The sequence below is a fragment of the Pistacia vera genome, unplaced genomic scaffold (genome assembly GCF_008641045.1).
Source record: "Pistacia vera cultivar Batoury unplaced genomic scaffold, PisVer_v2 Contig220, whole genome shotgun sequence".
NCBI classification, from domain to species: domain Eukaryota; kingdom Viridiplantae; phylum Streptophyta; class Magnoliopsida; order Sapindales; family Anacardiaceae; genus Pistacia; species Pistacia vera.
The window spans coordinates 94,784-119,072 of NW_022196025.1; the positions used below are offsets into that span (position 1 = coordinate 94,784).

General features: G+C 39.5%; 1 protein-coding gene across 1 annotated transcript; it reads right to left on the bottom strand.

Moving 5' to 3' along the window:
- Positions 1-3,416: 3,416 nt before the first annotated feature.
- On the bottom strand, positions 3,417-5,746 carry LOC116130450. The gene is made up of 4 exons (XM_031416200.1): positions 4,958-5,746; positions 4,769-4,855; positions 4,602-4,675; positions 3,417-4,487 (listed from the first exon to the last, which is right to left on the bottom strand). Exons 1-4 carry the CDS (start codon positions 5,372-5,374, stop codon positions 4,478-4,480), a joined length of 588 nt encoding a protein of 195 aa, XP_031272060.1. The 5' UTR covers positions 5,375-5,746; the 3' UTR covers positions 3,417-4,477.
- Positions 5,747-24,289: the final 18,543 nt, after the last annotated feature.

Below are 24,289 nucleotides of genomic sequence, written 5' to 3' on the forward strand. Positions count from 1 at the left end.
TTGCAGATCAAAGTAAACGGTAAATAGTAGGGCAATTGCTTTTTCCATGTTCGATATTGCAAAACGCGTAGAAGTAAAAATAAGTATATCTTACTTCATGGACCTAAATGAGATGGATCACATTGTTGTCTTTCTATTGAATTTTTATTTTTTAAAACATCGATAACATGCTAAGAGATGTGAGAGTTTGTAGGACACGAAATACCTTCCAAAACGAAATTAAACACATGAAAAGTGAGCAATATTCCAACAATGCATAAACAAATTATGAACACGGAAGATGTGTTTTGATGCTTCAACACATTTCATGCTTAATAGAACATATATGACATGTGAATTATTCCTAGATACTTTCAATGGATTTAAAATGAAGAAAATTAACAAAAATTTTCTTATCGTGATGAGATTTTCGGGTTAACAATGCCAGTCAAAGGGAGTTATGTGTCTCCTCTCATGTTGCAAGTTGTCGTTGACAAATGATTGTCAGGGCCCACGGTGGGCGCCAAACTATAGATGCAAAAAATCTACCGTCATGAAAATAGGGTCTGATCCCGTGAGATTGAGGCCACTGACAATCCGCTAGACCTGCACACATGAAAGGGCAAGCGTGAAGCTTCCGGAAAACACCGGGGTGGTGTTTACCATAGGCACTCCGACGCTCAAGTCAGCAAGGCTGAAAGAGATTTAATATGAATTAAGGAGAAGAAGAATTACTAGGGGTCTTGTCGGAGGCTAGGACTACGGCGGAGGCGTCGGGTTTTTAGGAGCAAGAACTTAGGAGCAAATAGATGGTTTTGAGTAGTGTCCTCCGACTGTGGGAGATTGCCCTCATTTTTATAGTGAACCCAAGGGGTAGAATCCTAGTAGGACATTGAGTCCTCTTTTTGGGGAGATATCCTATCAAGAAAGAAATATGATTCTGACCTTATCAGATCAAGTTTAATAGTTTAATAAGAGTTGGAATCATAGTGGGACACTAAGTCCTATTTGGGAGATAACCTATCATGAAAGAGATATGATTTTTTGACCTTATCAAATCAAGTTTAATAGTTAAATAGAGTGAAATCTTAGTAGGACACTAAGTTTATTTGAGAGATAATCCCTATCATGAAAGAGATATGATTTCTTGACCTTATCAGATCAAGTTTAATAGTTTGAGTAAGATTTGAAATCTTAGTAGAAGAGTAAATAGAATGGGATTCTGATTTCCTATTTATAGACTGTTGCAGGCTAATGGGTTGAAACCCAGTTTAGCTTAACTTATAGGATAGCCCAACTCATAGAATAGGTAGGTCGCAAGGTGATTTTAAGCGTAGGCCCAATCGAGATTGGGTTGAGGCCTTGGGCCGTGACATGTTTATTTCGTTATTGAGCCTCGTCAGGCCCAAGACGATTTTTGGCCCTAACAAGTACTACTTTCTTTGAAGTTTGATATTATATATCTAACTGCATTTTAATTTAAAGAGATTAATGCATAACTTGATAAAGACAAGTTAATACCGGAGAGACTTGATTAATTGAGGAAATCTCACTGCAATCTTTTTTACTGAACGATGCCTACTTAAAATAAGGTTTAATTCTCTTACTTCTATATACAAAAGAGTTAAGGACTTTTTTAATGGTTTACTGACACTTTTTCACCTACAAACTTTTAAAATACTACTTTATTATCCAAATTTAATAATTCATACTCCGGCGCCAAAGAGAGCAAACTCAATCCAAGCTATTGGGGCTTTTAAAGAATGGAGGCCGATGAGTATTTTGGTGATGGAAGATTGTATTTTTGTGGTTGGGATTAATTGGAATTTGACTTGGAAATGACAGTTGTGCAAACCCTTATCGCTTGATTGCCAATGATTGGCGAGGTCGACGGAAGTAGGATTTGAGGCGTTTTGATGAGTGATGATCGGGGAAGAAAATGATGATAGTGTAAGGTCACAACAATGTTGGAATCGGAATCGGAAACAGAATATAAATTTGGATAGTAAAGTGATATTTAAAAGTCGATGGGTATGAAAGTGTCATTAAATCATTATTTGGGTGAGAAAAAGTCGTTTACGCTATACAAAACATATTTAATATATTAGTTAAATTCGTGTGTATATATATATATATATATAATGGCTGTATATCATATAAGGGATTACTTTTCCATTGCTTGAGCAAGAATTTGAAAACCCTTTGAAGGTGTCATGTGGCAATTATGTTATAAGTTGCAACAATAAAAAAGAAGCCTTGAAAATTATCATGTTGATTTTGCAGATGACTTTTGAGGCTACAACTCCTGTTATGGTGGGATACGAATGTCGATCTTTTAAATAATAAATTTTATTTTTATTCTATTTCAGATAACTTCCTGGTCGGTATTCAATTTAAAAGTACAATCTTCATGCAGTAATTATATGTTTAACTGATCTACTAAATTTTTGAGTTAGTTGGGAATATTACTTTGAGCTGATGAACTCACAAAAATAAAAAATATCAATTCCTTTTGATCACGAGGAAAATTGGTGCAGAATCCAATCACGTAGCTAGCTTTAAGCTATATTTTTTTCTTAGTTTCTTTGAAGTTATCCATGTATAAATTAAGAAAGATTATTTTAGTAAAACGATAAGATCAATTCCTATTGGATTCTTTGAAAAAATTGACCAGTTTAAACAATTCAATTCCTTCATCTTTTATATATGCTGCTGTCCTATATTAGGACTTGAATATTTCATGTTGGTGTACCGACTTCAAGCAAATTAAAAAAATATACAAGTAGATGAATTCATGTCAGTTTCACATCGTGCTATACTTAAAATGAAGAACAATCCGGAAAGAAAATTAATTGATAGAGAAAGAGGTAATGAATGTGAAGATGATAAAAGGACAAGGAGAATAGTGAGTGGTGTCATGGAAAATGGAAACAAAGTTGAAGCTAAAAGGACAATGGAGACAGGAATAGAAATGAGTTAAATTATAAGAAACAAGAAAGCCATTCCGTTCCCCTCTGTAAGTTACAGGAGAGAAATGAAGGTTCTTGTTTTGGTGGTGGTTGGAACAACATAGATGTTTATCCCATACTTGAATTAGATCCTTATCCAAATTGATGGAGTGCAGTGAGGAAAATTCTAAGCACCAATTTTTTTTATATTTGTTTAGTTTGTCTTTTTCTTTTCCTTTATTTGTAATTTTTTGACTACATGAGAATTATATAAAGAAATGAAAAAAAGAACATGTGGGTATAGCTCAGAACTTTGACATCCTAAATTCCCAACTTGTATCTTTTCCAACTTTTTTCCCATAATATAATGTTATTGAGAAGATGACTAGGAACAGTTACTTCAATAAAGAAATGAAGGGAAGACATATAATTGTGCATGACATCAAGTTCAATGACAGCTACAAAGCAGACAGGGTTGGAGGGAGCAAAATTGAATAAACAAAATGGTTTAATAATAAGATCCTTACAAATGAGATAAAGAGTACACATTAAATTAAATGGAGCATGTTCCATTGGGTCAGGAAAATCACAGGCAGGATCTTCAGGGCTTCAAAAAAGGGTCATGGAGATGCATATGAAATATTCCAACATTGAGTTTGTCATTTCCTTCACTCTGATCTCCCATCATCTACCTTGTCTCATTTTTCTTTTCATTTTGTGATTTATTATGAGAAAATACGAAGTATCAATGTGGATGGATCTTTGTCTGATGGACACATAACTTCTACTCATCAAACTTTTCACTTTCATAATAGATTTCCGCAAATCCCACCTAATCAATTATCAGATCTGCATTAGGATCTTTCTCATATTCTACTGAGAATCCAGCAAACAATTGTTTGCATGTGTCCCTTCTTTTGTATATAAAATAATTAGATTTATGAGTTAAAGAATTGTATGCATTTGTTAATGTGCATTACTGAATGATTACATTAATTGTATTATGCATCAGTTGCTTATTATTTGTTTGCTCCTTGGCTTTAAGAGGCAAATGGCTTTCATATGCTTGATTTTATAATGAGGCTGCTGTACTGGTTATTTATGATAAGAGTAGGAGAGAAAGCTAGTGGTGGTGAAATAAAGAGGGCATGGGGCTCCATTAAAAAAGGAGGACTGTGCATAATTGCACAAGAGGCGGCCTAAAGGACAAAATTCAGCTCATTTGCACCCACTATTCATTGACAAGATAATTTAATTTTGAAAACAAGAAATTTATCTCTAACTTTTGCTCTCATCATCGTTGGTTGTTTCCCACTGCATTGACAGGTAAAATTAGGAAAACTTGAAAAAGAAAAAGAGGAAGCAACAAGATCCTCTTAATTTGATGACATCCATTTGCTTTTGAGTTTTTAATTTGACAACTAACTCTCTAAACCATCTCTTTTAGTGCAACTTCAACACCAACATTTCTGCAATAGCATGCAGCAGGAAGAGCAGCAACTGATGGAAATCATCCTTATCTCATCTCCATCATTCCTCTTAATTACCCTTTATAACCACCTGTAAACTCAAATATTGAAACTCTCAATGAGATGATCATCATTTAATATAGTACCTTAAATATTCAAACTTTGAATTTGATGCATTGTCAGACTATTAAAAGATTTACTCAACTGGTTATTTTGAACATGGTTTCCAGAGTGAGGAGATTGCAAGAAAGCAAAAGGGTCTTGAAATGCAGATCTCCCCTGCAAGAAATTAACTCAAAGGTTATTGACATGCACACTTTGCAAACAAACAACCAAATATTAGAACAAATTAAACTAGCTGTAAAAGTATACCTGAAAGTCAGTTGCAGAGTACCCTTGAGAATAATCTAAGACACTCTCCATTGATGCCTGATTGTTGTTTACAGCACCAAAATTATTCTGCAATAAATGATTAAGAACTCGTGAACAACACAAGTAAAAAGCAAAACTTTAGGGTCTCACATTTTCTAAAACAGGCTATAAATTAATGTGAAGTATTACCTTGGAGGAGAAGTTGATGACTGGAGAACTAGCAGTGTCGTCAAGAAAAGAAGGCAGAAGTTCTTGTTTTTCGCGGCTTCTTTTTTCTTTCTTTTTCAGCCTTATTTTCCCACTACCATTGGCCACTCGTGGAGTTGTAGCCTTGGAAGAAGGAGGGTGTTGCTGGTGGTATCTATCAACATCATTGAAACACACATCATCTTCATGGAAAGTTGGAGGTCCAGAAGACGCATCAGAAACCATAGATAAACTTTCCTCTTCATCATCATCACAACGTTGAAAATCTTGTTCAGAAAAACCAGCCTTACCATCAACAAACTTATTAGTATTCCTATGTGAAGCAAAATTAGATTGCTCTAAGTAGAGAGTCCACCCAGACTCACAGCCACTGGTGCATTCTGAAGCCAAAACGTTCATTTTGGTAATATTTTTTGTAATGAGAAAGAGTAAATAAAACTTTGTGGTGAGTGAAAGGAGGAAGAGAGGAAATTAAGAATGGAGAAAAATTGCCAGTTGGGGTTTGGGGATTATAGTTGGTGCATGTAAGAGAGAGAAGAGAAAGCCACAACTTCTTCACATGCGAGACAGCGAGGCACAGTGTACCCTCTTAACAAAACCGGGTACACGACCATTTTTCCCTTCCTCAGTATATGGACACATACCTCTTTCCTGCAGTAATTCTATCTCTCTCTCCCCTGCTTCTTCTTTATTGGATGACATTTTATTGCTTTCGTTTGATTGTTTTTAGTTGGGGTGTGGTCCTCTCTATTTATCAGCTAAAAAGGCCAAGATGTTATGCTGTAGACAAATCTAGTACTGGTTATTTATGTACTGTATCTTTTCCCTTTCTCTGTATCTTCTTCTTTTATTTAGCATGTGGGATGTTTACACAATATTTGCTATTAAGATTAAAGCACTGACACGGTGAGACCGTCTCATAACATAATTAGTTTTTATAGGGATCCACTATAGTGATAGTTTTTAGACAACTATCTCTAGATGGTCGATTAGTTCGATAAGGACTCTTGGATGTATTATTCAAAAAGTTTTGAGTTCAAGTCTTTTCTTCACTGCTAATATATAGGGTAGTCACTAAAGTTTTTACTTGGTCAATTATTTTAGGGTTTGGGGAGATTAGTTAAGATGAACGTAAACTGTTAGTTTGAACACCCTCGGTCATCAAAATAAAGATAATCACTAGAGTTCTTACTCGATCGATAATTTTAAGATCCCAAAAAATTAAGATATGCGTAAACTGTTAATCTGGACATCTTCGGTCATTAAAAAAAAAAGTTATTAATAAGTGATATAAAATTAACCTATATGTCACTATGTATCATATTTTTTATTGTATGGTCTTATCACCACACAATTGAGTGTCGTGATTAAATTCTCTTATAAGTAAATATATATTTTTTTTTTTTTAATTTGGAGGATTAGAGATCCGATAAGTGTGAAATGTCAAGAGAGTAATTAAAGAGGAAGGTGAGATATGTAGGGAGTGTTGAAATTTCTTGGGGGAAGGGGAGGAATGGTAACAGAAGTTGACAAGGTTTTTATGAATCCACATGCCATCACATTTTACTGCTGTCCTTTTCAAGAAAATCACGTACACATGTGGGCACGTGCGGCTCCTTCCACATATATTCACAGTCACACACATGTTTGCACGTGCATGCACACGCACTTCAACCTAAATTCTCATTTAAATTTTCAATTTTTATAATGAATTCTCTTCACTTGTGATCTTTGGTACTATTTCCAACGTTCAATTTCTTTTTCTTTTTACTTTAGGGTTTTCAAATTTCAATCACACCATAATTCACATTAATGTACCCCTTTTTGGGCAGGCAACTAGGGTTTGTACCTACCACATGATCCCATTAAATTGGAAGTCTTTTCTATTTTCTTCTTTAATAAATGTAAAATGTACCTAGCTAGCTACATCTGCTTAGTAGAATGATAAATCATGCGTTCTTCATATCCAACTTTCTTTAATTCTTGAGTGTCTGTCAAATCTTTATGCGAAAAATTAACTTAGATAAAAATAAAAATATTACGCATACAAACTTATTATGAGAATTGATGTGACATTACTACATAAAGATAGTTTATAATTGTTGATGCGTGATTTTGACACCAACTAATTGACACGTGCGTAACGTTGGTTGGCCAAGAGACACACATGAGTATGGATAAAGTATGTAGTAAATGTAGTAGTGAGAGTTTTTTAAAGTGGTTCGGATGCTCAGATAGCAAGTCCTACGTCCACTGATAGTTGTATTAATATTGTGGGTCAAGTCGTAACAGCGGACTGACTTACAAATGACTAGTGAAAAGTAAATGCAAACATACAAGAGAGAGAGGGATAGCTAATTCAGAGTGTAAAATGGCCGAATCCCCTCAATGAAGGGGTCTTCTCCTTTTTATAGTGAGATGAGTGCAAGTAATCATCATTAAATCCATGGGTTGGTGTGAATGTCAGGACAAAATTCGGCTTTATATCACATTGCCCACCTTCCAAACTGATTTCACGCGATTTAGAGCAGGGAATAGACACGTGGGATCTCCACAACTCTGGCAGGTCTGGCGCGTGCTTACCATTCTGACAGGAGCAAGTCACACTCTATCACGTGATTTCCCACGTCAGCCCTTGATTTCCCAGGCAAAACAGAAGTCTCCTAGTTTTTAAGGTTTGAGGATCGAACCTTTGAAACTAAGCTATGTCGTGATTAGAGGTTTTCTGGAGGTTCTGACAATTCCGACCTGAATGAAAAAAGCTCGGGATAGGGCCTTTTGCCAACATGACCTCGCATGAACCTCGTCAAAACGACCTAACAGCCATCGCTCAAGCGACCTAACGGCCCTCGCCCAAGCGACCTGACAGCCATCGCTCAAGCGACCTGACGACCCTTGCCTAAGCGACCTGACAGCCATCGCCCAAGCGACCTGACTTCATCAGGTGTTCCTTACCGTACCTTAGGGATGGAGATTTAATGAAGCAGTTTCTGCGTTGACAGGCGCTCTGCGCATGTTAAGCGTCTGCCAGGCACATTAAATGCATTGTGTGCTAACGCGTTATTGTTTTGACAAAGCATTAATTGCTTGACACGCTCGAAACGACAACTCTTATCACAGCATTAAATGCGGCGTGGGGCGCAATTAATGCAGAGAGAGAGAAAGGCGTCGTTCGAGTTTCTCAACGGAAGGGTCGTGGGTTTGACCGCCCTTAGTTGTAACTCTCTCCCCCCCATTGATCAGCGACACGTGTCTGCGATCAACAGTGAGAAATAGTTGCCGCCTAAGCGTCGTTTTGATTCCGAGGGGTGGTAAACGCCGGTTCATAGTCCATATAAAAGCCCAAATTTTTCAGATGATGCCACTAGAATCTCTTTTGCCTCGAGCGAAAAATCTTTGCCAACCGAAAGCTTTTCTTTTCCGATTTGCATCTCTCCGATACCCGAAGCAAGAACCGTCCACGGTCACGTGCCCCAAAAGGTAAGGGTTTTTTTTTTTTTTTTTTTTTTTTTTTTTTAAGCTTTCATGGCAGTGCAATGGCGTTGGGTCTTCTGATGTTTCATCAGAGACGTGACGCTGGAGTCGGGTTCGAGCCGTGAATGGCGGCTTGAGTCACTGTTAAGGTTTAGGGAATTTGTTCCATGCCGTCGTACGGGGTAACGTACGATGGCTAAAATGACCTTCTGTCTGTCACTGTTGCAGACTGTGGAATGGAACCCTCAGCGTCTAGATCCGAGGAAGGAGGGGCTCGTCTTCGCGGGATGTTCCCGCGGACGCATCCCTTGAGGTCTTCTCGGTTCTCACTCGAGAGGAGTTCGAGAGGGTAAAGAGACAGTTCAATGTCCGCGCGGAGGTGTTCCTCGACTCCACCCGGTCGTCTCGGCATCCTTCTGATGGCTTAGCTGCGATCTTCGAAGAGATCTTCAAGGGTGGGGGGATGATTCCTTTTCACCCTTTTATTAGGTTGGTCTTGGATCACTTCGGGATCGTACCAATGCAGTTAACGCCAAATGCGTATGTCATCGCCTTTACGATGTACATCGCGTGCCGCGAGAGCGGCTTGGGCGAGCTAACAGTGGTGGAGCTCGGCTGCGCGTATTTCCTCAAAATGAGTAAAGAAAATGACTCCTATTACTTGTCCCGGCGACCTACCATTGTCGGAGGGATACATAGCTATCCCAGCAATGCGGGAGCCTACGAGACGAAGTTTTTCTTCTTCTGTTACGATGGCTACTGTCGCTTTCAGGATCCAAGTAGGTTCCTCTTCGCTAGATTCATTTACTGTGCATTTCTTTTTCTAACGACCTGCATTCTTTTGCAGTTAACAAGTCGACCAGCTTGAACCTGCTCACCGACCTGGACAGGATCATGTCTTTTGGGGTTCTCCCCGAAGAAAGTCGGGACGCGAAGAAGCTCGTGACGACCGCGAACTTGTGGAAGTACGGTTTTTTCAGCAATAATGCGTCTTTAGAGTCCCCAGAGTGTAAGTTGGGCCGACTGATTCCTTTCTGGTCGTAGAATAATTTTTGTTTAGTTACTAACGTACTTGCATGCAGCGACCATGCCTCGATCGAGGAGGGCCAGGGCGGCCGAAGCTGCTCGCCCCATAGCGGCACAACTGGTGCGAACTGTCGCGTCTTCCCAGCCTTGTCTTGAGGAAGAAACGACTAGGACAGAACAGGTCGCTTGGCCATCGCTTGCTCTCCCGAGGCAAAAGATAATGGCTCAGCGGTTGAAGAAGAGGAAGCAGATTCAGGTCAATGAGTCAGAGACCGAATTTGAAGGTGATCAACCCCTGAGGTCGCAGCAGGACGCCGGAAGGAGGTTGGGCAAGGAACCCGCGGATGAGACGGTTGCTGCCGACAAGGTGAAGGACACATCAGTGCTGGACGCGCTGGGGAACTAGCCTGAATACCTGTAGCCGGTAGTCTACTCTCTACTTGAGTGTGGACTATCCGATTCATACGATGAGTTCGTCGATACTGGCGATGTTGACCTGATGACCCGTCGGTTCAGCATCTACGCACTGTTCTTGAAGAGTTTGTCTACCATTTTCATTCTAACTCATTTCTTGTTTGCAGGCTTTGCTCGCCATGAGAATGTCCTTGGAGAAGGCTTGACTGGGAGCCGCGAAGGGGGAAAATGATCTGAAAGAGGAGTCGTGAAGATCAAACAGAGCCTAGAGGACGTCGAAGCAGAAAGAGCGCTGTCCGCTGAGGCAGCAACCAGATACTTGAACCAAAAGACGGCCACTATGCGTACAGTGGACTTCCAAAAGATGGAGCTTGAGTGACGTGCGAAGGAAGTAAAAGAGCTTCAGAGGACAACCGCTAGGCTCTCCAAAGAGGTCGGAGAGAAGGACCAGGAGCTCCAGACGACCTTAATGCGGGCTCAGCGAGCAGAACAAGAAATGGAGGCCTCCGAAAAGAGAAGGCTAGCTCTTGAGGCTGAGCTCTAGGAAAGTCAGGGAAAGGTTGCTTCCTTGACTGAAGAAATGCGAAGCCAGTCGAAGGAGATCGAGGAAAAGGCCGTCGACTGGGCGATCGGGTCCATCTACACCTTGCGACCAAAGAACCCAAATCTGGATATGTCCGACCTCCCGGGGGAGTGGCAGGAAGCCTTGCAGACCTTGGCGATGGAATATGATAAAGCAGTGGCCGCCTGAGGATCTGACCAGGCAGAGGGTTTGGGTTCTGCTTGGAAGAAACCCCCCACCAACCAGGCCTAGTGCGATGAGGCCGACCCAATAGGAGTCAATAGGGTCAACAGTTTTTGTTGTATATGAATGAAATACATTTTGTTTTCAATTGTTGTTCGCTTAATCATACATGAGTGCAGTTTACAATTCAGTTTATTTACATAGGCAATATTACATGCGAACTGTTACAAGCGAATAGAATAATATTTTACAAGGAAAAAGGAAACTTTAACAAAATCAAAAGCTAATTTACAATGAGAGCGGAGTTCGGGATTACTGATAGTATGGCCGGAGGTGCTCGACATTCCAAGCTCGGGGTACTTTGGAACCGTTCAGCCTTTTGAGATGGTAAGTCCCCGGTCTGATCACCTTGTCGACCCAGTACGGACCTTCCCATTTCGGTCCTAGTACCCCCGCACTTGGCTCCCTGGTTCCGAGGAGAACTTCTTTTAACACAAGGTCACCGACCTGGAAGTCTCTTCGCTTGACCTTTGAATCGAAGAACCTCTTCGTACGTTACTGGTAGGCTGCTATCCTTAGCGAAGCCTTGCTGCGGTGTTCTTCAACAAGATTTAGACTCGCTCTCATAAGTGCTTCGTTTTCAACCTCATCGTACAAGTCCCTCCGAAGAGAACCAGTTCCTACCTCCACATGAATCATTGCTTCGCAGCCATAGGCTAGCGAAAAGGGCGTTTCTGAGGTGGAAGTTCTCAGAGTTGTCCTGTATGCCCATAGGACTTCGGGGAGATCGTCGGCCCAATTTCCCTTGGCTGCCCCAAGTTTGGCCTTTAGAGTGCGCTTGATGGTCATGTTGACAGCTTCAACTTGGCCATTTGCTTGCGGTCTTGCGACTGAGGCAATTTTTTTATGGATGCCCAGCTCATCGCAGAACTGCTTGAACACCTCGTTGTCGAATTGCTTTCCATTATCCGAGATGAGGGTGTGAGGAATTCCATAGTGGCACACTATATTCTTGAAAATGAAATCTTTCAGCTTTCTGGTTGTGATCGCGGCCAACGGTTCAGCTTCCACCTATTTTGTGAAATAGTCTACCGCGACCACGGCATACTTGACTACCCATTTTTCGACTGGCATGGGACCAATAAGGTCGATCCCCCACATGGAAAATGGCTAGGGGTTAGTCATCGTTATCAGCTCGTGAGAGGGGGCTCGCAGAATGTTTGCGAACCGTTGACACTTGTCACACCTCTTGATAAAATTGCAGGTATCTTCTTGGATCCGGGGCCAATAATACCCTTGACGAACAACCTTGTTCTCGAGAGATCGTGCGGCGGTGTGATTACCACAGATCCCTTCATGAATTTCCCTCATGATATAATCTGCCTCTTCACTAGTCACACATCGAAAGAGAGGGGCACTGAATCCTCGCTTGTACAGCTGGTCTCCGATGAGAGAGTAACGAGCAGATCTTGTTCGCAGGACCCGTGCTTCGACCTTGTCGTCGGGCAAGATCCCATCCTTGAGATACCAGTAAATGGGCGTCATCCAGGAATCTGATTGTGTTACATTCATGGCCTGTTCGGTCGGGCTGATGCTCGGGGCCTCGATGAACCGAACAAGAATGCTATCAGGTGCCTCCGAGTCCAACGATGATGCTATCTTTGCCAAGGCGTCCGCTACAGAGCTGCTATCTTTAGGGATCTGGGTGATCGCGAAGTGCTTGAATGGCTCGAGCGCGACCTTAGCTTCTTTTAGATAACGGATCATGTTTTCTTCCTTGGCTTGGTATTCTCCTAGGATTTGGTTGACGACCAGCATAGAGTCGCTATAGACGCTGATCGCGGTTACGTCCATTTCTCTGGCCAACCGTAATCTAGCGAGCAGAGCTTCATACTCAGCTTCGTTGTTGGTCGCCTTGAATCCAAACCACAGGATGCCGTGAATGCGAGCCCCTTCGGGACTCAAGAGGAGGAGACCTGCTCTTGCCCTTTTCCTGGTCGATGACCCGTCGACATAGAGGCTCCAGGTCGATAGGTTATGAATGGTCTCTTGGATGGCTTTGCTGAGCTGTTGCTCTGACTCATTCGGGAGATAAGAGAATTCTGAAATGAAGTCAACAACAGCTTGCCCTTTGATGGTCGACCTGGGCTTGTACTCCAGGTCGAACTGGCTTAATTCTATGGCTCATTTGAGCAGTTTTCCCAAGGCTTCTGGCTTCTGGAGGACCTGCCTGAGGGGGTAATTAGTCATACATGGATTTTATGGGCGTGAAAGTAAGGTCGCAGCTTTCTGGAAGCGATCAGCAGGGCATAGGCTAATCGCTCCATTTCTAGATACCGCATCTCAGCATCCGACAAGTGCTTGCCAGCGTAGTAAACAGGCTATTGAACTTTTTCCTCTTCTCAAACTAGGGCTGCACTGACCGCGAACTGAGAGACGGATAGGTACAGGGGCAAGATCTCTTGCGGAAGAGGCTTGGAGAGGAGAGGTGGCTTCCCAAGGTGTTCTTTGGAACGCTTGTTCGCATTCGGGAGTCCATTCGAATTTCTTATTGGCCTTCAGAATATTGAAAAACTGTAAACAACGATATGTTAACCTCGATATGAAACGACTAAGTGCCGATATTCGCCCGTTAAGACTCAACCTGTTTTTTGCTGGTCGGGCTTTCCATATTGAGGAGAGCTTGAATTTTTTCAGGGTTGATTTCTATTCCCCGCTGGTTAACCATGTACCCTAGGAACTTACTCAAGGATACCTCGAACGAACACTTGAGCAGGTTCAGTTTCATTCTGTACAGCTGGAGGATATCAAAGATCTCTACAAGATGCGCTACGTGATCTGAAGCCACATGGGATTTGATCAGCATGTCATCTATGTAGACCTCCATTGACTTGCTGATCTTGTCGAAGAACATTCGGTTAACTAGCCGCTGGTAGGTCGCGCCAGCGTTCTTGAGGCTGAAGGGCATGACCTTATAGCAATACAGTCCCCGATCTGTAATGAAAGATGTGTACTCTTCGTCAGGCGCATACATCAGAATCTGATTATACCCCGAGTATGCTTCCATGAAACTTAGCAGCTCGTGCCCCGAGGTGGCATCCACGAGCTGGTCAATTCTTGGCAAGGGGAAGCTGTCTTTAGGGCAAGCTTTGTTGAGGTCGCTGAAGTCGACGCGGGTTCGTCACTTGCCATTGGGCTTTTTTACCAGAACCGGGTTGGTGACCCAGGTCGGGTATAGTGCCTCCCGAATGGATCCGTTATTGAGGAGGTTATCCACCTCTAGCTTTAGGGTGGAGTACCGCTTTGGATCCATCGCTCTTCGTTTCTGGCGAACTGGCTTGGCTTCACTATCGATATTTAATGCATAGCAAATGACATCTGGGCTGATCCCGACCATATCTGCGTGCGACCATGCGAACACATCAATGTTTTCCCTGAGGAAGCCTGTCAGTTCGGTAGTGAGCTGGGGATTGAGATTTTTACCGACTCTTAACACCCTGCTCGGCTCTTTCTGGTCGACCAGTACTTCAGTCAGGTCCTCAACTGGCCCATTGGAAGGGCAGTCTTGAATACGAGGGTCTAGGTTGTCCTCGGCCGAACCAGGTCGTGGATCGATCCTACTGATCGCCATGGCCTGCCTCTGATTGCCGCACGAGGTGCCCTTTCCTTTGCACGCCATCTGGATTGCTTTTACATAGCAGTCGCGCAATGCGCACTAAGACCCCTAACTTCCCCGATCCCCGTCGGGGTGGGGAACTTCATCTTCAGATGGTAAATTGAAGTGACCGCTTTGAACTGTCTTAACAGAGGTCGCCCAAGGATCCCATTGAAAGCTGATGGGCAGTCTACCACTAAGAATTCAATTACCTTGGTCACTTCGTCAAAATCGCCCAGCATTGATGGGTAGTCTACCACTAAGAACTCAATTACCTTGGTCACTTCGTCAAAATCGCCCAGCGTGACTGGGAGTGAGATTGTTCCCTTGGGAAGTAGATGGTCTCCCGTGAATCTGTACAGTGGGAACGAGGCAGGCTTCAGGTCGGCCTCGTCCAGATTCATCCTTTCAAAAGTGGATGCGAACAGGATGTTCACAGCACTTCCGTTATCCACTAATATTCTCTGGGTGTTATAGCGCCCTTATCCACTAACATTCTCTGGGTGTTATAGCGCCCTATCAGGGGAGTGACTACAAGGGCATCGTCGTATGGATGATGCAACCTAGCCGCATCCTGTTCAGAGAAGGAGATTTCCACCTCCCTGTGAACCTTTCGTGGTCATTGTTCCGCACTCATCACTCTAATGGGGTCGTGATGTGCTTCGCGAGCATACCTTTCTGGGGCACCTCGCGAATTTCCAACGAAGTGCGGTCCCCCGAAAATCAAATTGAGACTGAATACCCTTTCTGATCGCGGCGCTTCTTGCTCGGCTTCCCCCGGTCTTTTTCTTTTGAGGGAGCAGAGTCATCGATGTATTCCTTAAAATGCCCCTTCTTGATAAGCTCTTCAATTGCTTGTTTCAGAGCTCGACACTCATCAGTATGGTGCCCATTGTCCCGATGATAGCGACAGTACTTTTTATTATTTCTGACTGTCGTGGGGGTTTCCATGGGCTCGGGCTCTCTGGGCAGACTGGCTTCTTCGGATTTATCAAGAATGGTAGATACAGAGGCGTTCAGTGGAGTATATTGGTGCTTGTCGCGATCGCGACGAGGAATAGGTGCATAGGACTTTCTGGGCTCGTAGCGAGGTTTCTTCTCTTTTTGTTGATCGTCGGCGGCCCCTCCGCGATCAGCCCTTCGGCTTTCCCCCCTACCAGACATACTGCCAGAAGCGCCGGAGTCGCGACGGCGGAGTGCTGCCAGCGAATTTTCTATCCGGAGGTATTTCTCCGCAAGGTTATAGAATCTGGTGAGGGAAACATCGTCCTCAGCCTATAATTCTTTCCACAGGTCGGTTTGCGGGCGAACTCCAACTATTATGAGTGTTCGGATGGACTCTTCGGGAGCATAAGCCACCTTGTTGAGTTCCCTGTGGAAACGGTCAATGTAGGATTGTAGGGATTCATCCCTTTCTTGCCTTATGTTGCTGAGATAGCTCAAAGGCACCGAAAACTTTCTATTTGCTTAGAAATACCATAGGAACATCGTGCTCATCTGAGGCCACGAACTAGAGCTGGGCATTTGGGACTGGGCCCAAAAGCCCAGCTCTAAAACCCGGTCCTAGGAGGCCTAGTCCCAAAATGGGACCAGGCCTAAGGAGGAGGGCCCGGGCCCTCCTCCAAGGCCCAGGCCCAAATTTTTTTGCCTTTTATCATTTTAGTCCTTTGTAAAATTACATTAAACCCCCTAAAATAAGTATAAATTATAAGGACTAAAATAAAATTTTATAAAATTTATTAAAAAAAAAAAATTTAACTGTTGGCAGCCAACGGTCAACTCACACCAACGGTTATAAACTTATAATTATAAGTTTTTTTTTTCATTTTCCCCCCCACAACTACACTATAAATAACCCTAAAACCTTTAATTTTTTTCACACCAATCAATCTCTCATTCTTTCATTCTCTCAATTTCTCTACTCCAAATCTCCAATCAATTTCTCATTCAATTTATATTTATAATTTATTTATATTATTCATGGTCAAAATTAGGAAGGCGTCTTCGAATTGGAAGGTGATTAGGGATAGGAAAGCACTATGACAGGGCTGTGGGCTTTGGATTCGTCCATGGACCTAGGACATGGGCCAGGTTTGAGAGGCTTGTGCCCGCTCGGTTTGGGCCGGTTTGTTCCTCGTGTTTAGAATAGAACTAGCATGGCTTGGGCCTTTGCAGGACTGGGCCTGGTCCTTCGCTGCTAATGGTCCTTCTTCCCTATTTGGGCCAAGGACGATTTTTGGCCCTAACAATGGGGTTTGTGGGATTTGAAGAGGAAAATGAGAGGAGTATGATGGTGGTGGTTGGGGCTGATGGTGATGCTAGAGTCAGCCCAAATCAGGCTTAATATCGATGGCTACACATAGGAAATAGTCTAGATCTGACCAAAAAAAGCCTAGATCCACGGCTAGATCAAAGCATGACAGGCCAAATCCGGTCAGTCATGCGTCGTTCTGACAACGTTGGCCACTGTTGGCCGGTTGATGGTAGTCCTCTTGGGTGGCTGGTAAATTGTTTTAAAAACAAGGGTATTACTATCCAAAATTTTAATTATTTAGAGGTAAAATTGTGATGATAGGGTTCATGTAAATTAATTTCAAAATAAAAGCATTATTGTCCAAAATTTTTAATAATTAACGATAAAATTGTAATAAAATTAAGATAACCAAGTAATCTTAAAATACCTTAAAAAATGGAGGTAATCAGATTACCACCTATATAACAAATAACAATTATTATTGGTTTTAGAAGATTATCGAAATCTTATATTACTTGATAATCAAACGCGATAATCAGAGTAATATAAGATGACATTACTTCAGTAAAGGGGATAACTCCCAACCAAACACCCCCTAAAAGATAAGGAATTTGTTTATATAAAGATAATAAAATAATAAGAGAAAATAATATTAAAGAATAATTATCCAAATAAATCAATTAATAAATGGCATTTTTAGATATTTATTAAGAAGAGATAATTATTGGAGAAACCCTTAAATAATTATCTCACATAACTAAAATGCAAAATAAAATAGATAATTACATAAATAAAGAGTTTTTATGAGATAAATCATGGATTAAATAAAAAACTGGATTTTTATTAAAATAAATTAATAAATCTTAAAATTATAAGATTAGCATTGTACACGTTTATCTTGTGGTTTTAATAAATATTTAAATAAAAGAATATAATTGAAATCACAGTTTTGCCAAATCAAAGATTTTAAAGGGTTCTTTTAGTAATTTTAGGAAAAGAAGAATAATTGGAGCGAATTTATACCCTTAAATCCGCAGGGAAAATATTAAAAATATTAAAAACATTCTTTGAAAAGAAATAAAATAAAAACGGGGGCTGGAAATGCTAAAAGGAAATTTTGTTAACGAAGAAACATTTTTATAAAATAAAATGCAACTTTAAAAATTATGAAATTTAAAAATAGAGCTTTTTGTATTTTGTTAGGATTTTAGAAAATAGGAAATCAACAAAAACGACTTTGTATTGAAAACTCAACTCAAAAGTCAACAAATTGTCAAAACAGGGGTATTTTCGTAACTTCAGGTTTTTAAAGGAAAAAAACTGGAAAAAATATGTAATTTCATATCTACATGCCTTGATAATTATGTAATTACACATGATGCTTTTGGAAGGGTTTTTTATAATTAGAAAATTATTTTTAAAATAATTTGGACTTAAATCTTTAAATCATTTTCGTAGCTTATTAAGACAAAAGTATCCATTTAGAATCCGCCAAGTGAGCCTAATTCAACAAAGTACCTCGGCCCTAATAAACCTTATTGTACACTCTATCATACCACACCATATCCCACCAAAATGCCCCATTAAAAGGTTTGGGCTTGCCAATCTCCCGAAGAAAGTTGAGATAACATACCTAATAAACCTTGTTGGAATGTGAGAATATGAGATGATCATGGAGTTGGTTTGGCCTTTGCGGGCTGCCTTGGCAAAAGTGGGCATCAACATTATTGAACAAACTAATTATTCTAAGAGGATAACAATTAAATTAACCAAATGTTAGGGGTATTAAAAAATTAACCACCTTTTCAAAACCTAAACTATATTAACCAACAACTATCAATATTCCAATCACCCTCATATAAAACAATTAAGTTATTGGACAGCTTAAATTAATTAATGGATTATTGAGAGTTTAAATATGTTTAAGATTGATTGAGAAAAAACAAAAGAGAGAGGCATGACATACTACACAAATCATAAGACTCATAAAGTATCTCTGTGTGACACAAGGGCGGGCCTTAAATTCATCCTAGGTCGAAGCCCAAGCCTGTTAACACCGGATAAAATCCAACATTTTTGGGATGAGACGGGTTGGGTATCTGAAAATACTGGATCCCTTGCTATCTCTATATGTGTCACTCAGGGAAGGAGGAGAAGCGCTTCTTCTCATCTAAACCGCATACAAGTATTTCCTCTTGGCCAAATATTCAGGTTCTTTACCTACTGCATTTTACTTTACTATTGTTACTACTTTGCATAACATAACCAGATAAATAATTTTTTATGAAAAAAAAAATTATCTGTTCATACTGATCTTGAGAAACAACACGTAAAGGAAATTATCCCATCAGTTTGCTGTCACATTTATTAATTATTCAAAGTTGATTTACATATTTACCTTAAACGAATTTATTTCTGGCCACACCAGAAGAGAGGTAACGTGATGGCAAACAACCCAACTGGAGGTCCGCTAGTAATTAGTTTGCACAAGGTTCCTAACCATCTTCGCAAAGTTTATAAAAAAGCTTACACTCCTAAATTAATTTAAGTCCCTTTCGTCATGGCAACAATGGGTTCTGTCATATGCAAAACCATAAAATAAGATATAAAAACGAATTTGGTGGAGGACTCGCCACTCATAAACAAGATGAAATGAAGGATTTTGTCAAAAACAATGAAATACAAATCCGTGGTCATTATGCAGAGCCTTCCACGCTTAATAGTGATCGGTTTGTGGAGATAATTATGTTGGAAAATTTCCTAATCATGGGCTAACATGAATTATATTTTGATTTAATCAAACCGGGTAAATACATAGTCCAATGAGATATTTTGATGGGTTTATGTGATTATTTCAAATTTTGTCCAATACACTTCATTTTAAATAAGATAGATTTGATGAGAAGTTTGGACTTAAGCATATAATGGGCTTTAGAGTTTATTGGACCTTTAATGGGAGTAGAGCGGCCCAAAAGCCCAGCATCAAAACCCGGTCTTAGGACCGGTCCTAGGAGGCCTGGTCCCAAAACGGGACCAGGCCTAAGGAGGAGGGCCCGGGCCCTCCACTGGGCCCTCCTCCAAGGCCCAGGCTTGGGCCCAATTTTTTTTTACATTTTATCATTTTAGTTCTTTGTAAAATTACATTAAACCCCCTAAAATAAGTATAAATTGTAAGGACTAAAATAAAATTTTACAAAATTTATTAAAAAAAAAAAATTAACTTTTTATAACCGTTGGCTGCTGGCAATGGTTATAAAAAATTTTATAACCGTTGGCTGCCAACGGTCACACCAACGGTTATAAACTTATAATTATAAGTTTTTTTTTTTCATTTGCCCCCCCACAACTACACTATAAATAACCCTAAAACCTTTAATTTTTTTCACACCAATCAATCTCTCATTCTTTCATTCTCTCAATTTCTCTACTCCAAATCTCCAATCAATTTCTCATTCAATTTATATTTATAATTTATTCATATTATTTATTTATATTATTCAATTTTTTTTTTCTATTTTTCAATATCATCATAATTTCATATTATTACTTAATTTCTTTTCATTTTAATTATTTATTATTTTATCATAAATTTATAATGTCTTCCCCAAATGAGTTTTACGTTCCATCCACCGAAGAAATTGAAGCCTTCAATCCATTTTCACCATTGCCTCCAAAGGAAGCAGCTGTAATTCCACAACCACATTCGGTCGGGACGAGGTGTAGCCAAATACATGCGAGCTGTGAGTCAACGGGCACAGACATAGCCCAACCCCCCCGACCGTCAAAGAGGGTCGTGTTCGATGTCTAGCGATACTTCACCAAATCAAAACGGCCAAAGACAAATAGGGAGGGGGAAGAATCATGTGGGATATGTAATTTATGTGGAACCATTATTGGGGCTGAGAAGGGGACTTCAACGATGCGACGACACATAGAGAAGAAGTATCCCCAAATAAATGCATCTTCAAGCGGATCATGTAGACAAATTCAAACTCAACTTAATTTTAATCCACAATCCTCAACTCTCTCAACATGGCAATACAATACACATGTTGCACGAGAGGAAATAGCAAGATATATAGTTGCTACGGACTCTCCCATTTGTTTATCTGAAAATCCTTTTTTTGTTAATATGGTTAAAACTGCATTTTGTCCAGCATATACCCCTGTTAGTAGAAGTACAAGTAGAAGAGATATACTAAAACTTTATAACAAAATAAATAATAAACTTAAAAACGAATTTCAAAATTTTAGGAATATATCTATTGCACTTACATCAGACATATGGGCTTGTAGATCAAAAACCGATTTTTTAACTGTTACAGTACATTTCTTAGATCATAATTGGGGTTTACAACAAAAATTGATAGGTTTTAAACCATTATATGAAAAACATAGTGCTGAAACTATTTATTTTACAATTCTTGAAGTTTTGCAAGAATATTTATTAACTGATAGAGTTGTAGCGCTAACGCTTGATAATACAGCTGCTAACACCGCGGTAATCTCTTTATTTGAAAAGAAATTGGATTCGCTTGGTGAAGGCAAATTTTATCACCAGAGATGTGCTTGTCACATCATCAATTTGATAGTTAAAGCAGGTTTAGATGCTATACATTCAAAGATGGAGAGGGTGCGTAGAGCTATCAGATTTATCGTTTGCGGTAGCAATAAAAGATGGCAAGAGTACGTCAAATATTGTAAGCAAGAGGAGCCACCGGTTCGACCTTTGAAGTTATGTACAGACATGCCTATCTATTGGAACTCTACCTACTTGATGTTGGAAAAAGCTTTGCCAACCGCGAAACAAATTACAGATTTTGTCAACCGGAAGAACTATCCAGAGGAAATTGTCAACTATGATGATTGGGTGGTTTGTGAAATTTTTTATTCATTTCTTAAAATTGTTTATGATGCTACCAATGCATTAAGTGGTATTTATTAACCAACTACTAATTTAGTGTTAGATATTTTAGTTCAAATTGCTAAAACTTTTGCTCAATATAGATATGATAACATTTTAAGTGAAATTGTTTCAAGTATGGAAGAAAATATAAGAGATATTGGTTAGATATTCCATTCTTATATAGATTAGGCATTTTTCTAGATCCTAGGTTTAAATTATCCGTAGTTAACGGTGTAATTACTGAGTTAGGCCATTATTTAGGACATGATTATACGTCTTATTTGATTGACTTTAAACACAAATTGGATAGACTTTTTTCTTTATATGAGAACATGTACAATGGAAGTGGAAGTGGAACGTCTAGGAGAGGCGATCAGGACCTTGATGCAGCCCCTCCTCAAGGATCGAGCAAGTGGGCGTACGTGGAACGTGACGAAAGCTCCAGCTCCAGCTCGTATATACATAGACCAAATGAGATGACTTGCTACCTACAGGTGGACCTGACCTTTATGACGATTAAGGAGCAACTTGACATGGATATTCTTCAATGGTGGAACCAATATGAAAGTCAATTCCCCATTATATCCCAAATGGCACGTGACATTTTATCTGTGCCGGTTTCTACAATTGTATCCGAGTCAACATTTTCAACGAGTGGTCGGATTGTTGAAGACAGAAGATGTTCTTTAACCGATGAGATGATTGAAGTAATAACGTGTTTACGGGATTGGACTTATACAGAAAGAAGACTACAACAGTACCCTGAAGATCCCGAACTACTTGAACTCTTTAGGATTACAGATTTGAATAATGTAACTAGTGTTGACGATGAAATTGAAGATGAATAATTTAATAAAAAAAATTATTTAATTGTTTATTTGTGAAGCGTGAATGTGTGAAATGTGAATATTATATTTATGTTAAAAATTAAAATTAACTATTAATTTATTATTTTTTAAAATTAATTAAATTTTTAGAAACTTACTAATCAACCCCTAAGAAATACTAAAAACCCCCTATAAAATTTTGTTTTGCCCCCAAACTATAAAAAATATTGAGAGGGGAAAATAAGATTATCCAAGCCCCATGGGACCGGTCCTAGGATCGGTCCTGGGCCTATGGGACCAGTCCCATAGGCCTGGTCCGGGTCCTGGTTTTTCTCATGGGCCTGGGACCCATGAGTGACTGGTCCCATTTGGGACCAGTCCCAAACGGGCCCAGGCTTGGGCCAGCAAGGGACCGGTCCCTTGCCCAGCTCTAAATGGGAGGGCCCAATAGATTGATATAAATTGGCTAGGTATTTTTTCCAAAATGTTATACTGAACGCTATTTGAAAGTCTCCATTCTGTAGTGTTCCTGGAAAGGAAAACCGGTCGCTACTTGCAGGGAATTCAAGAAATTCAAAAGTCATGGCGAAATCAAGTTTTTCTAATCCTTAATATTTGAATTCAGTATTCTATAATTAATATGCAGATCTTGGGATTGATTGTTAGAGTTAAGTGGAATTCATGTTAGAATTCCTATATGAGGTATCAGAGCGGTGCATATTAGGTTATAGAATTTGGATTTGAGGGATTGAAATTGGATTTGGCTTAGTTATGAATTTGGATTTAAAAATTGTGAAATTAGGGTTCTTGCACAATTTGGGCATTTTGATTAAAGTCAATAATATTTCAATTGAAGTATTTTAAATCGAAATCCTACGGTTGAATTGTTGTTAAATGGAAAATCCTATCATTGCGGTTGAATTGTTGTTAAATTGAAAATCCTATCATTGAATTGTTGCATTAGGGTTATATTTTTCCAATGTCAATAATTGCAATTTGGGGCTTTTAAATTTAAACCCCATACTGGCTAATTGAGAACCCCAAATGGGTTAATTTGTTGTTTCCGGCCACTAGATTAACTTTTTCGGCAATTAGAGAGACGTTTTTTGGCCATAGAGAAGAGAAATGACTGTTTCTTTTTCTTTTGCTGCTGATGTCACAGAATAACAATCTGGAAATTCCAGATTGTAGGGTGTAATTGTCATATTTCAAGCTTCGGGGACTACATAAAATTTACAAAAGTTTTGGGGCTACAGAATTATCACCAAAAGACGTCAAAATCGGGTCAAACCTTATAAAATGGTCAAACCGGGTCAACAAACCTGGTATAAGTGGGTCGAACCAGTTAAAAATGGTCAAACATGGTGAAACCGGGTCAAACAGATTTTTCAGAATTTTTCTCATGTTAATTTAGAATGATTGGAGCAATTTCATAAATTTTGGATTGTGAAAAAATATTAAGTAAATTATTTATATGTAATGGTTGGTTTATTTAATATTTTTTATGATGAATATTCCTTGGAAAATTATGAAAATTATTTCACTATTGGTTGAATATTGTGGCATGTTGTACTCTCCCTGAACTATGTTTTATATCTTATATTCTCAACATTGTCATATGTGGTTAATTATGTATATAGTTAGAGTATAAACCTTAGGGAAAAAATTATTGTTCACTAGATTAAAATGCAATAGGATTAAATTAAGGTTGTTCAAGATACTTGAGTATTATATCTCATGAAATCTTAGTTATGGCAATTAAAATGCAACACGATTAAATGGAGATTGTCCGAGATAACTGGGTATTATATTTCAAGAAATCTTAATTATGAAAATTAAAATGCAACAGTTATTAAATTAATATTGTCAGAGATAATCAAGTGTGTATCTTATGAAATCTTAATTATGACAATATTATTTAATATCATTATAACATTTTTGCAAGTTGTCAAAATGTTTATCGCCAAAGCGGTGCATTGATTGAAGCTTGCAAAATTTTTCATTTGGTAAATA

Coding starts and splice junctions, on each gene's coding strand:
- LOC116130450 (XM_031416200.1), bottom strand. CDS start 5,374: ATGAACGTTTTGGCTTCAGAATGCACCAGTGGCTGTGAGTCTGGGTGG. Junction 4,856..4,957: donor TCATCAACTTCTCCTCCAAG/GTAATACTTCAC, acceptor CATTTATTGCAG/AATAATTTTGGTGCTGTAAA. Junction 4,676..4,768: donor ACTCTGCAACTGACTTTCAG/GTATACTTTTAC, acceptor AATTTCTTGCAG/GGGAGATCTGCATTTCAAGA.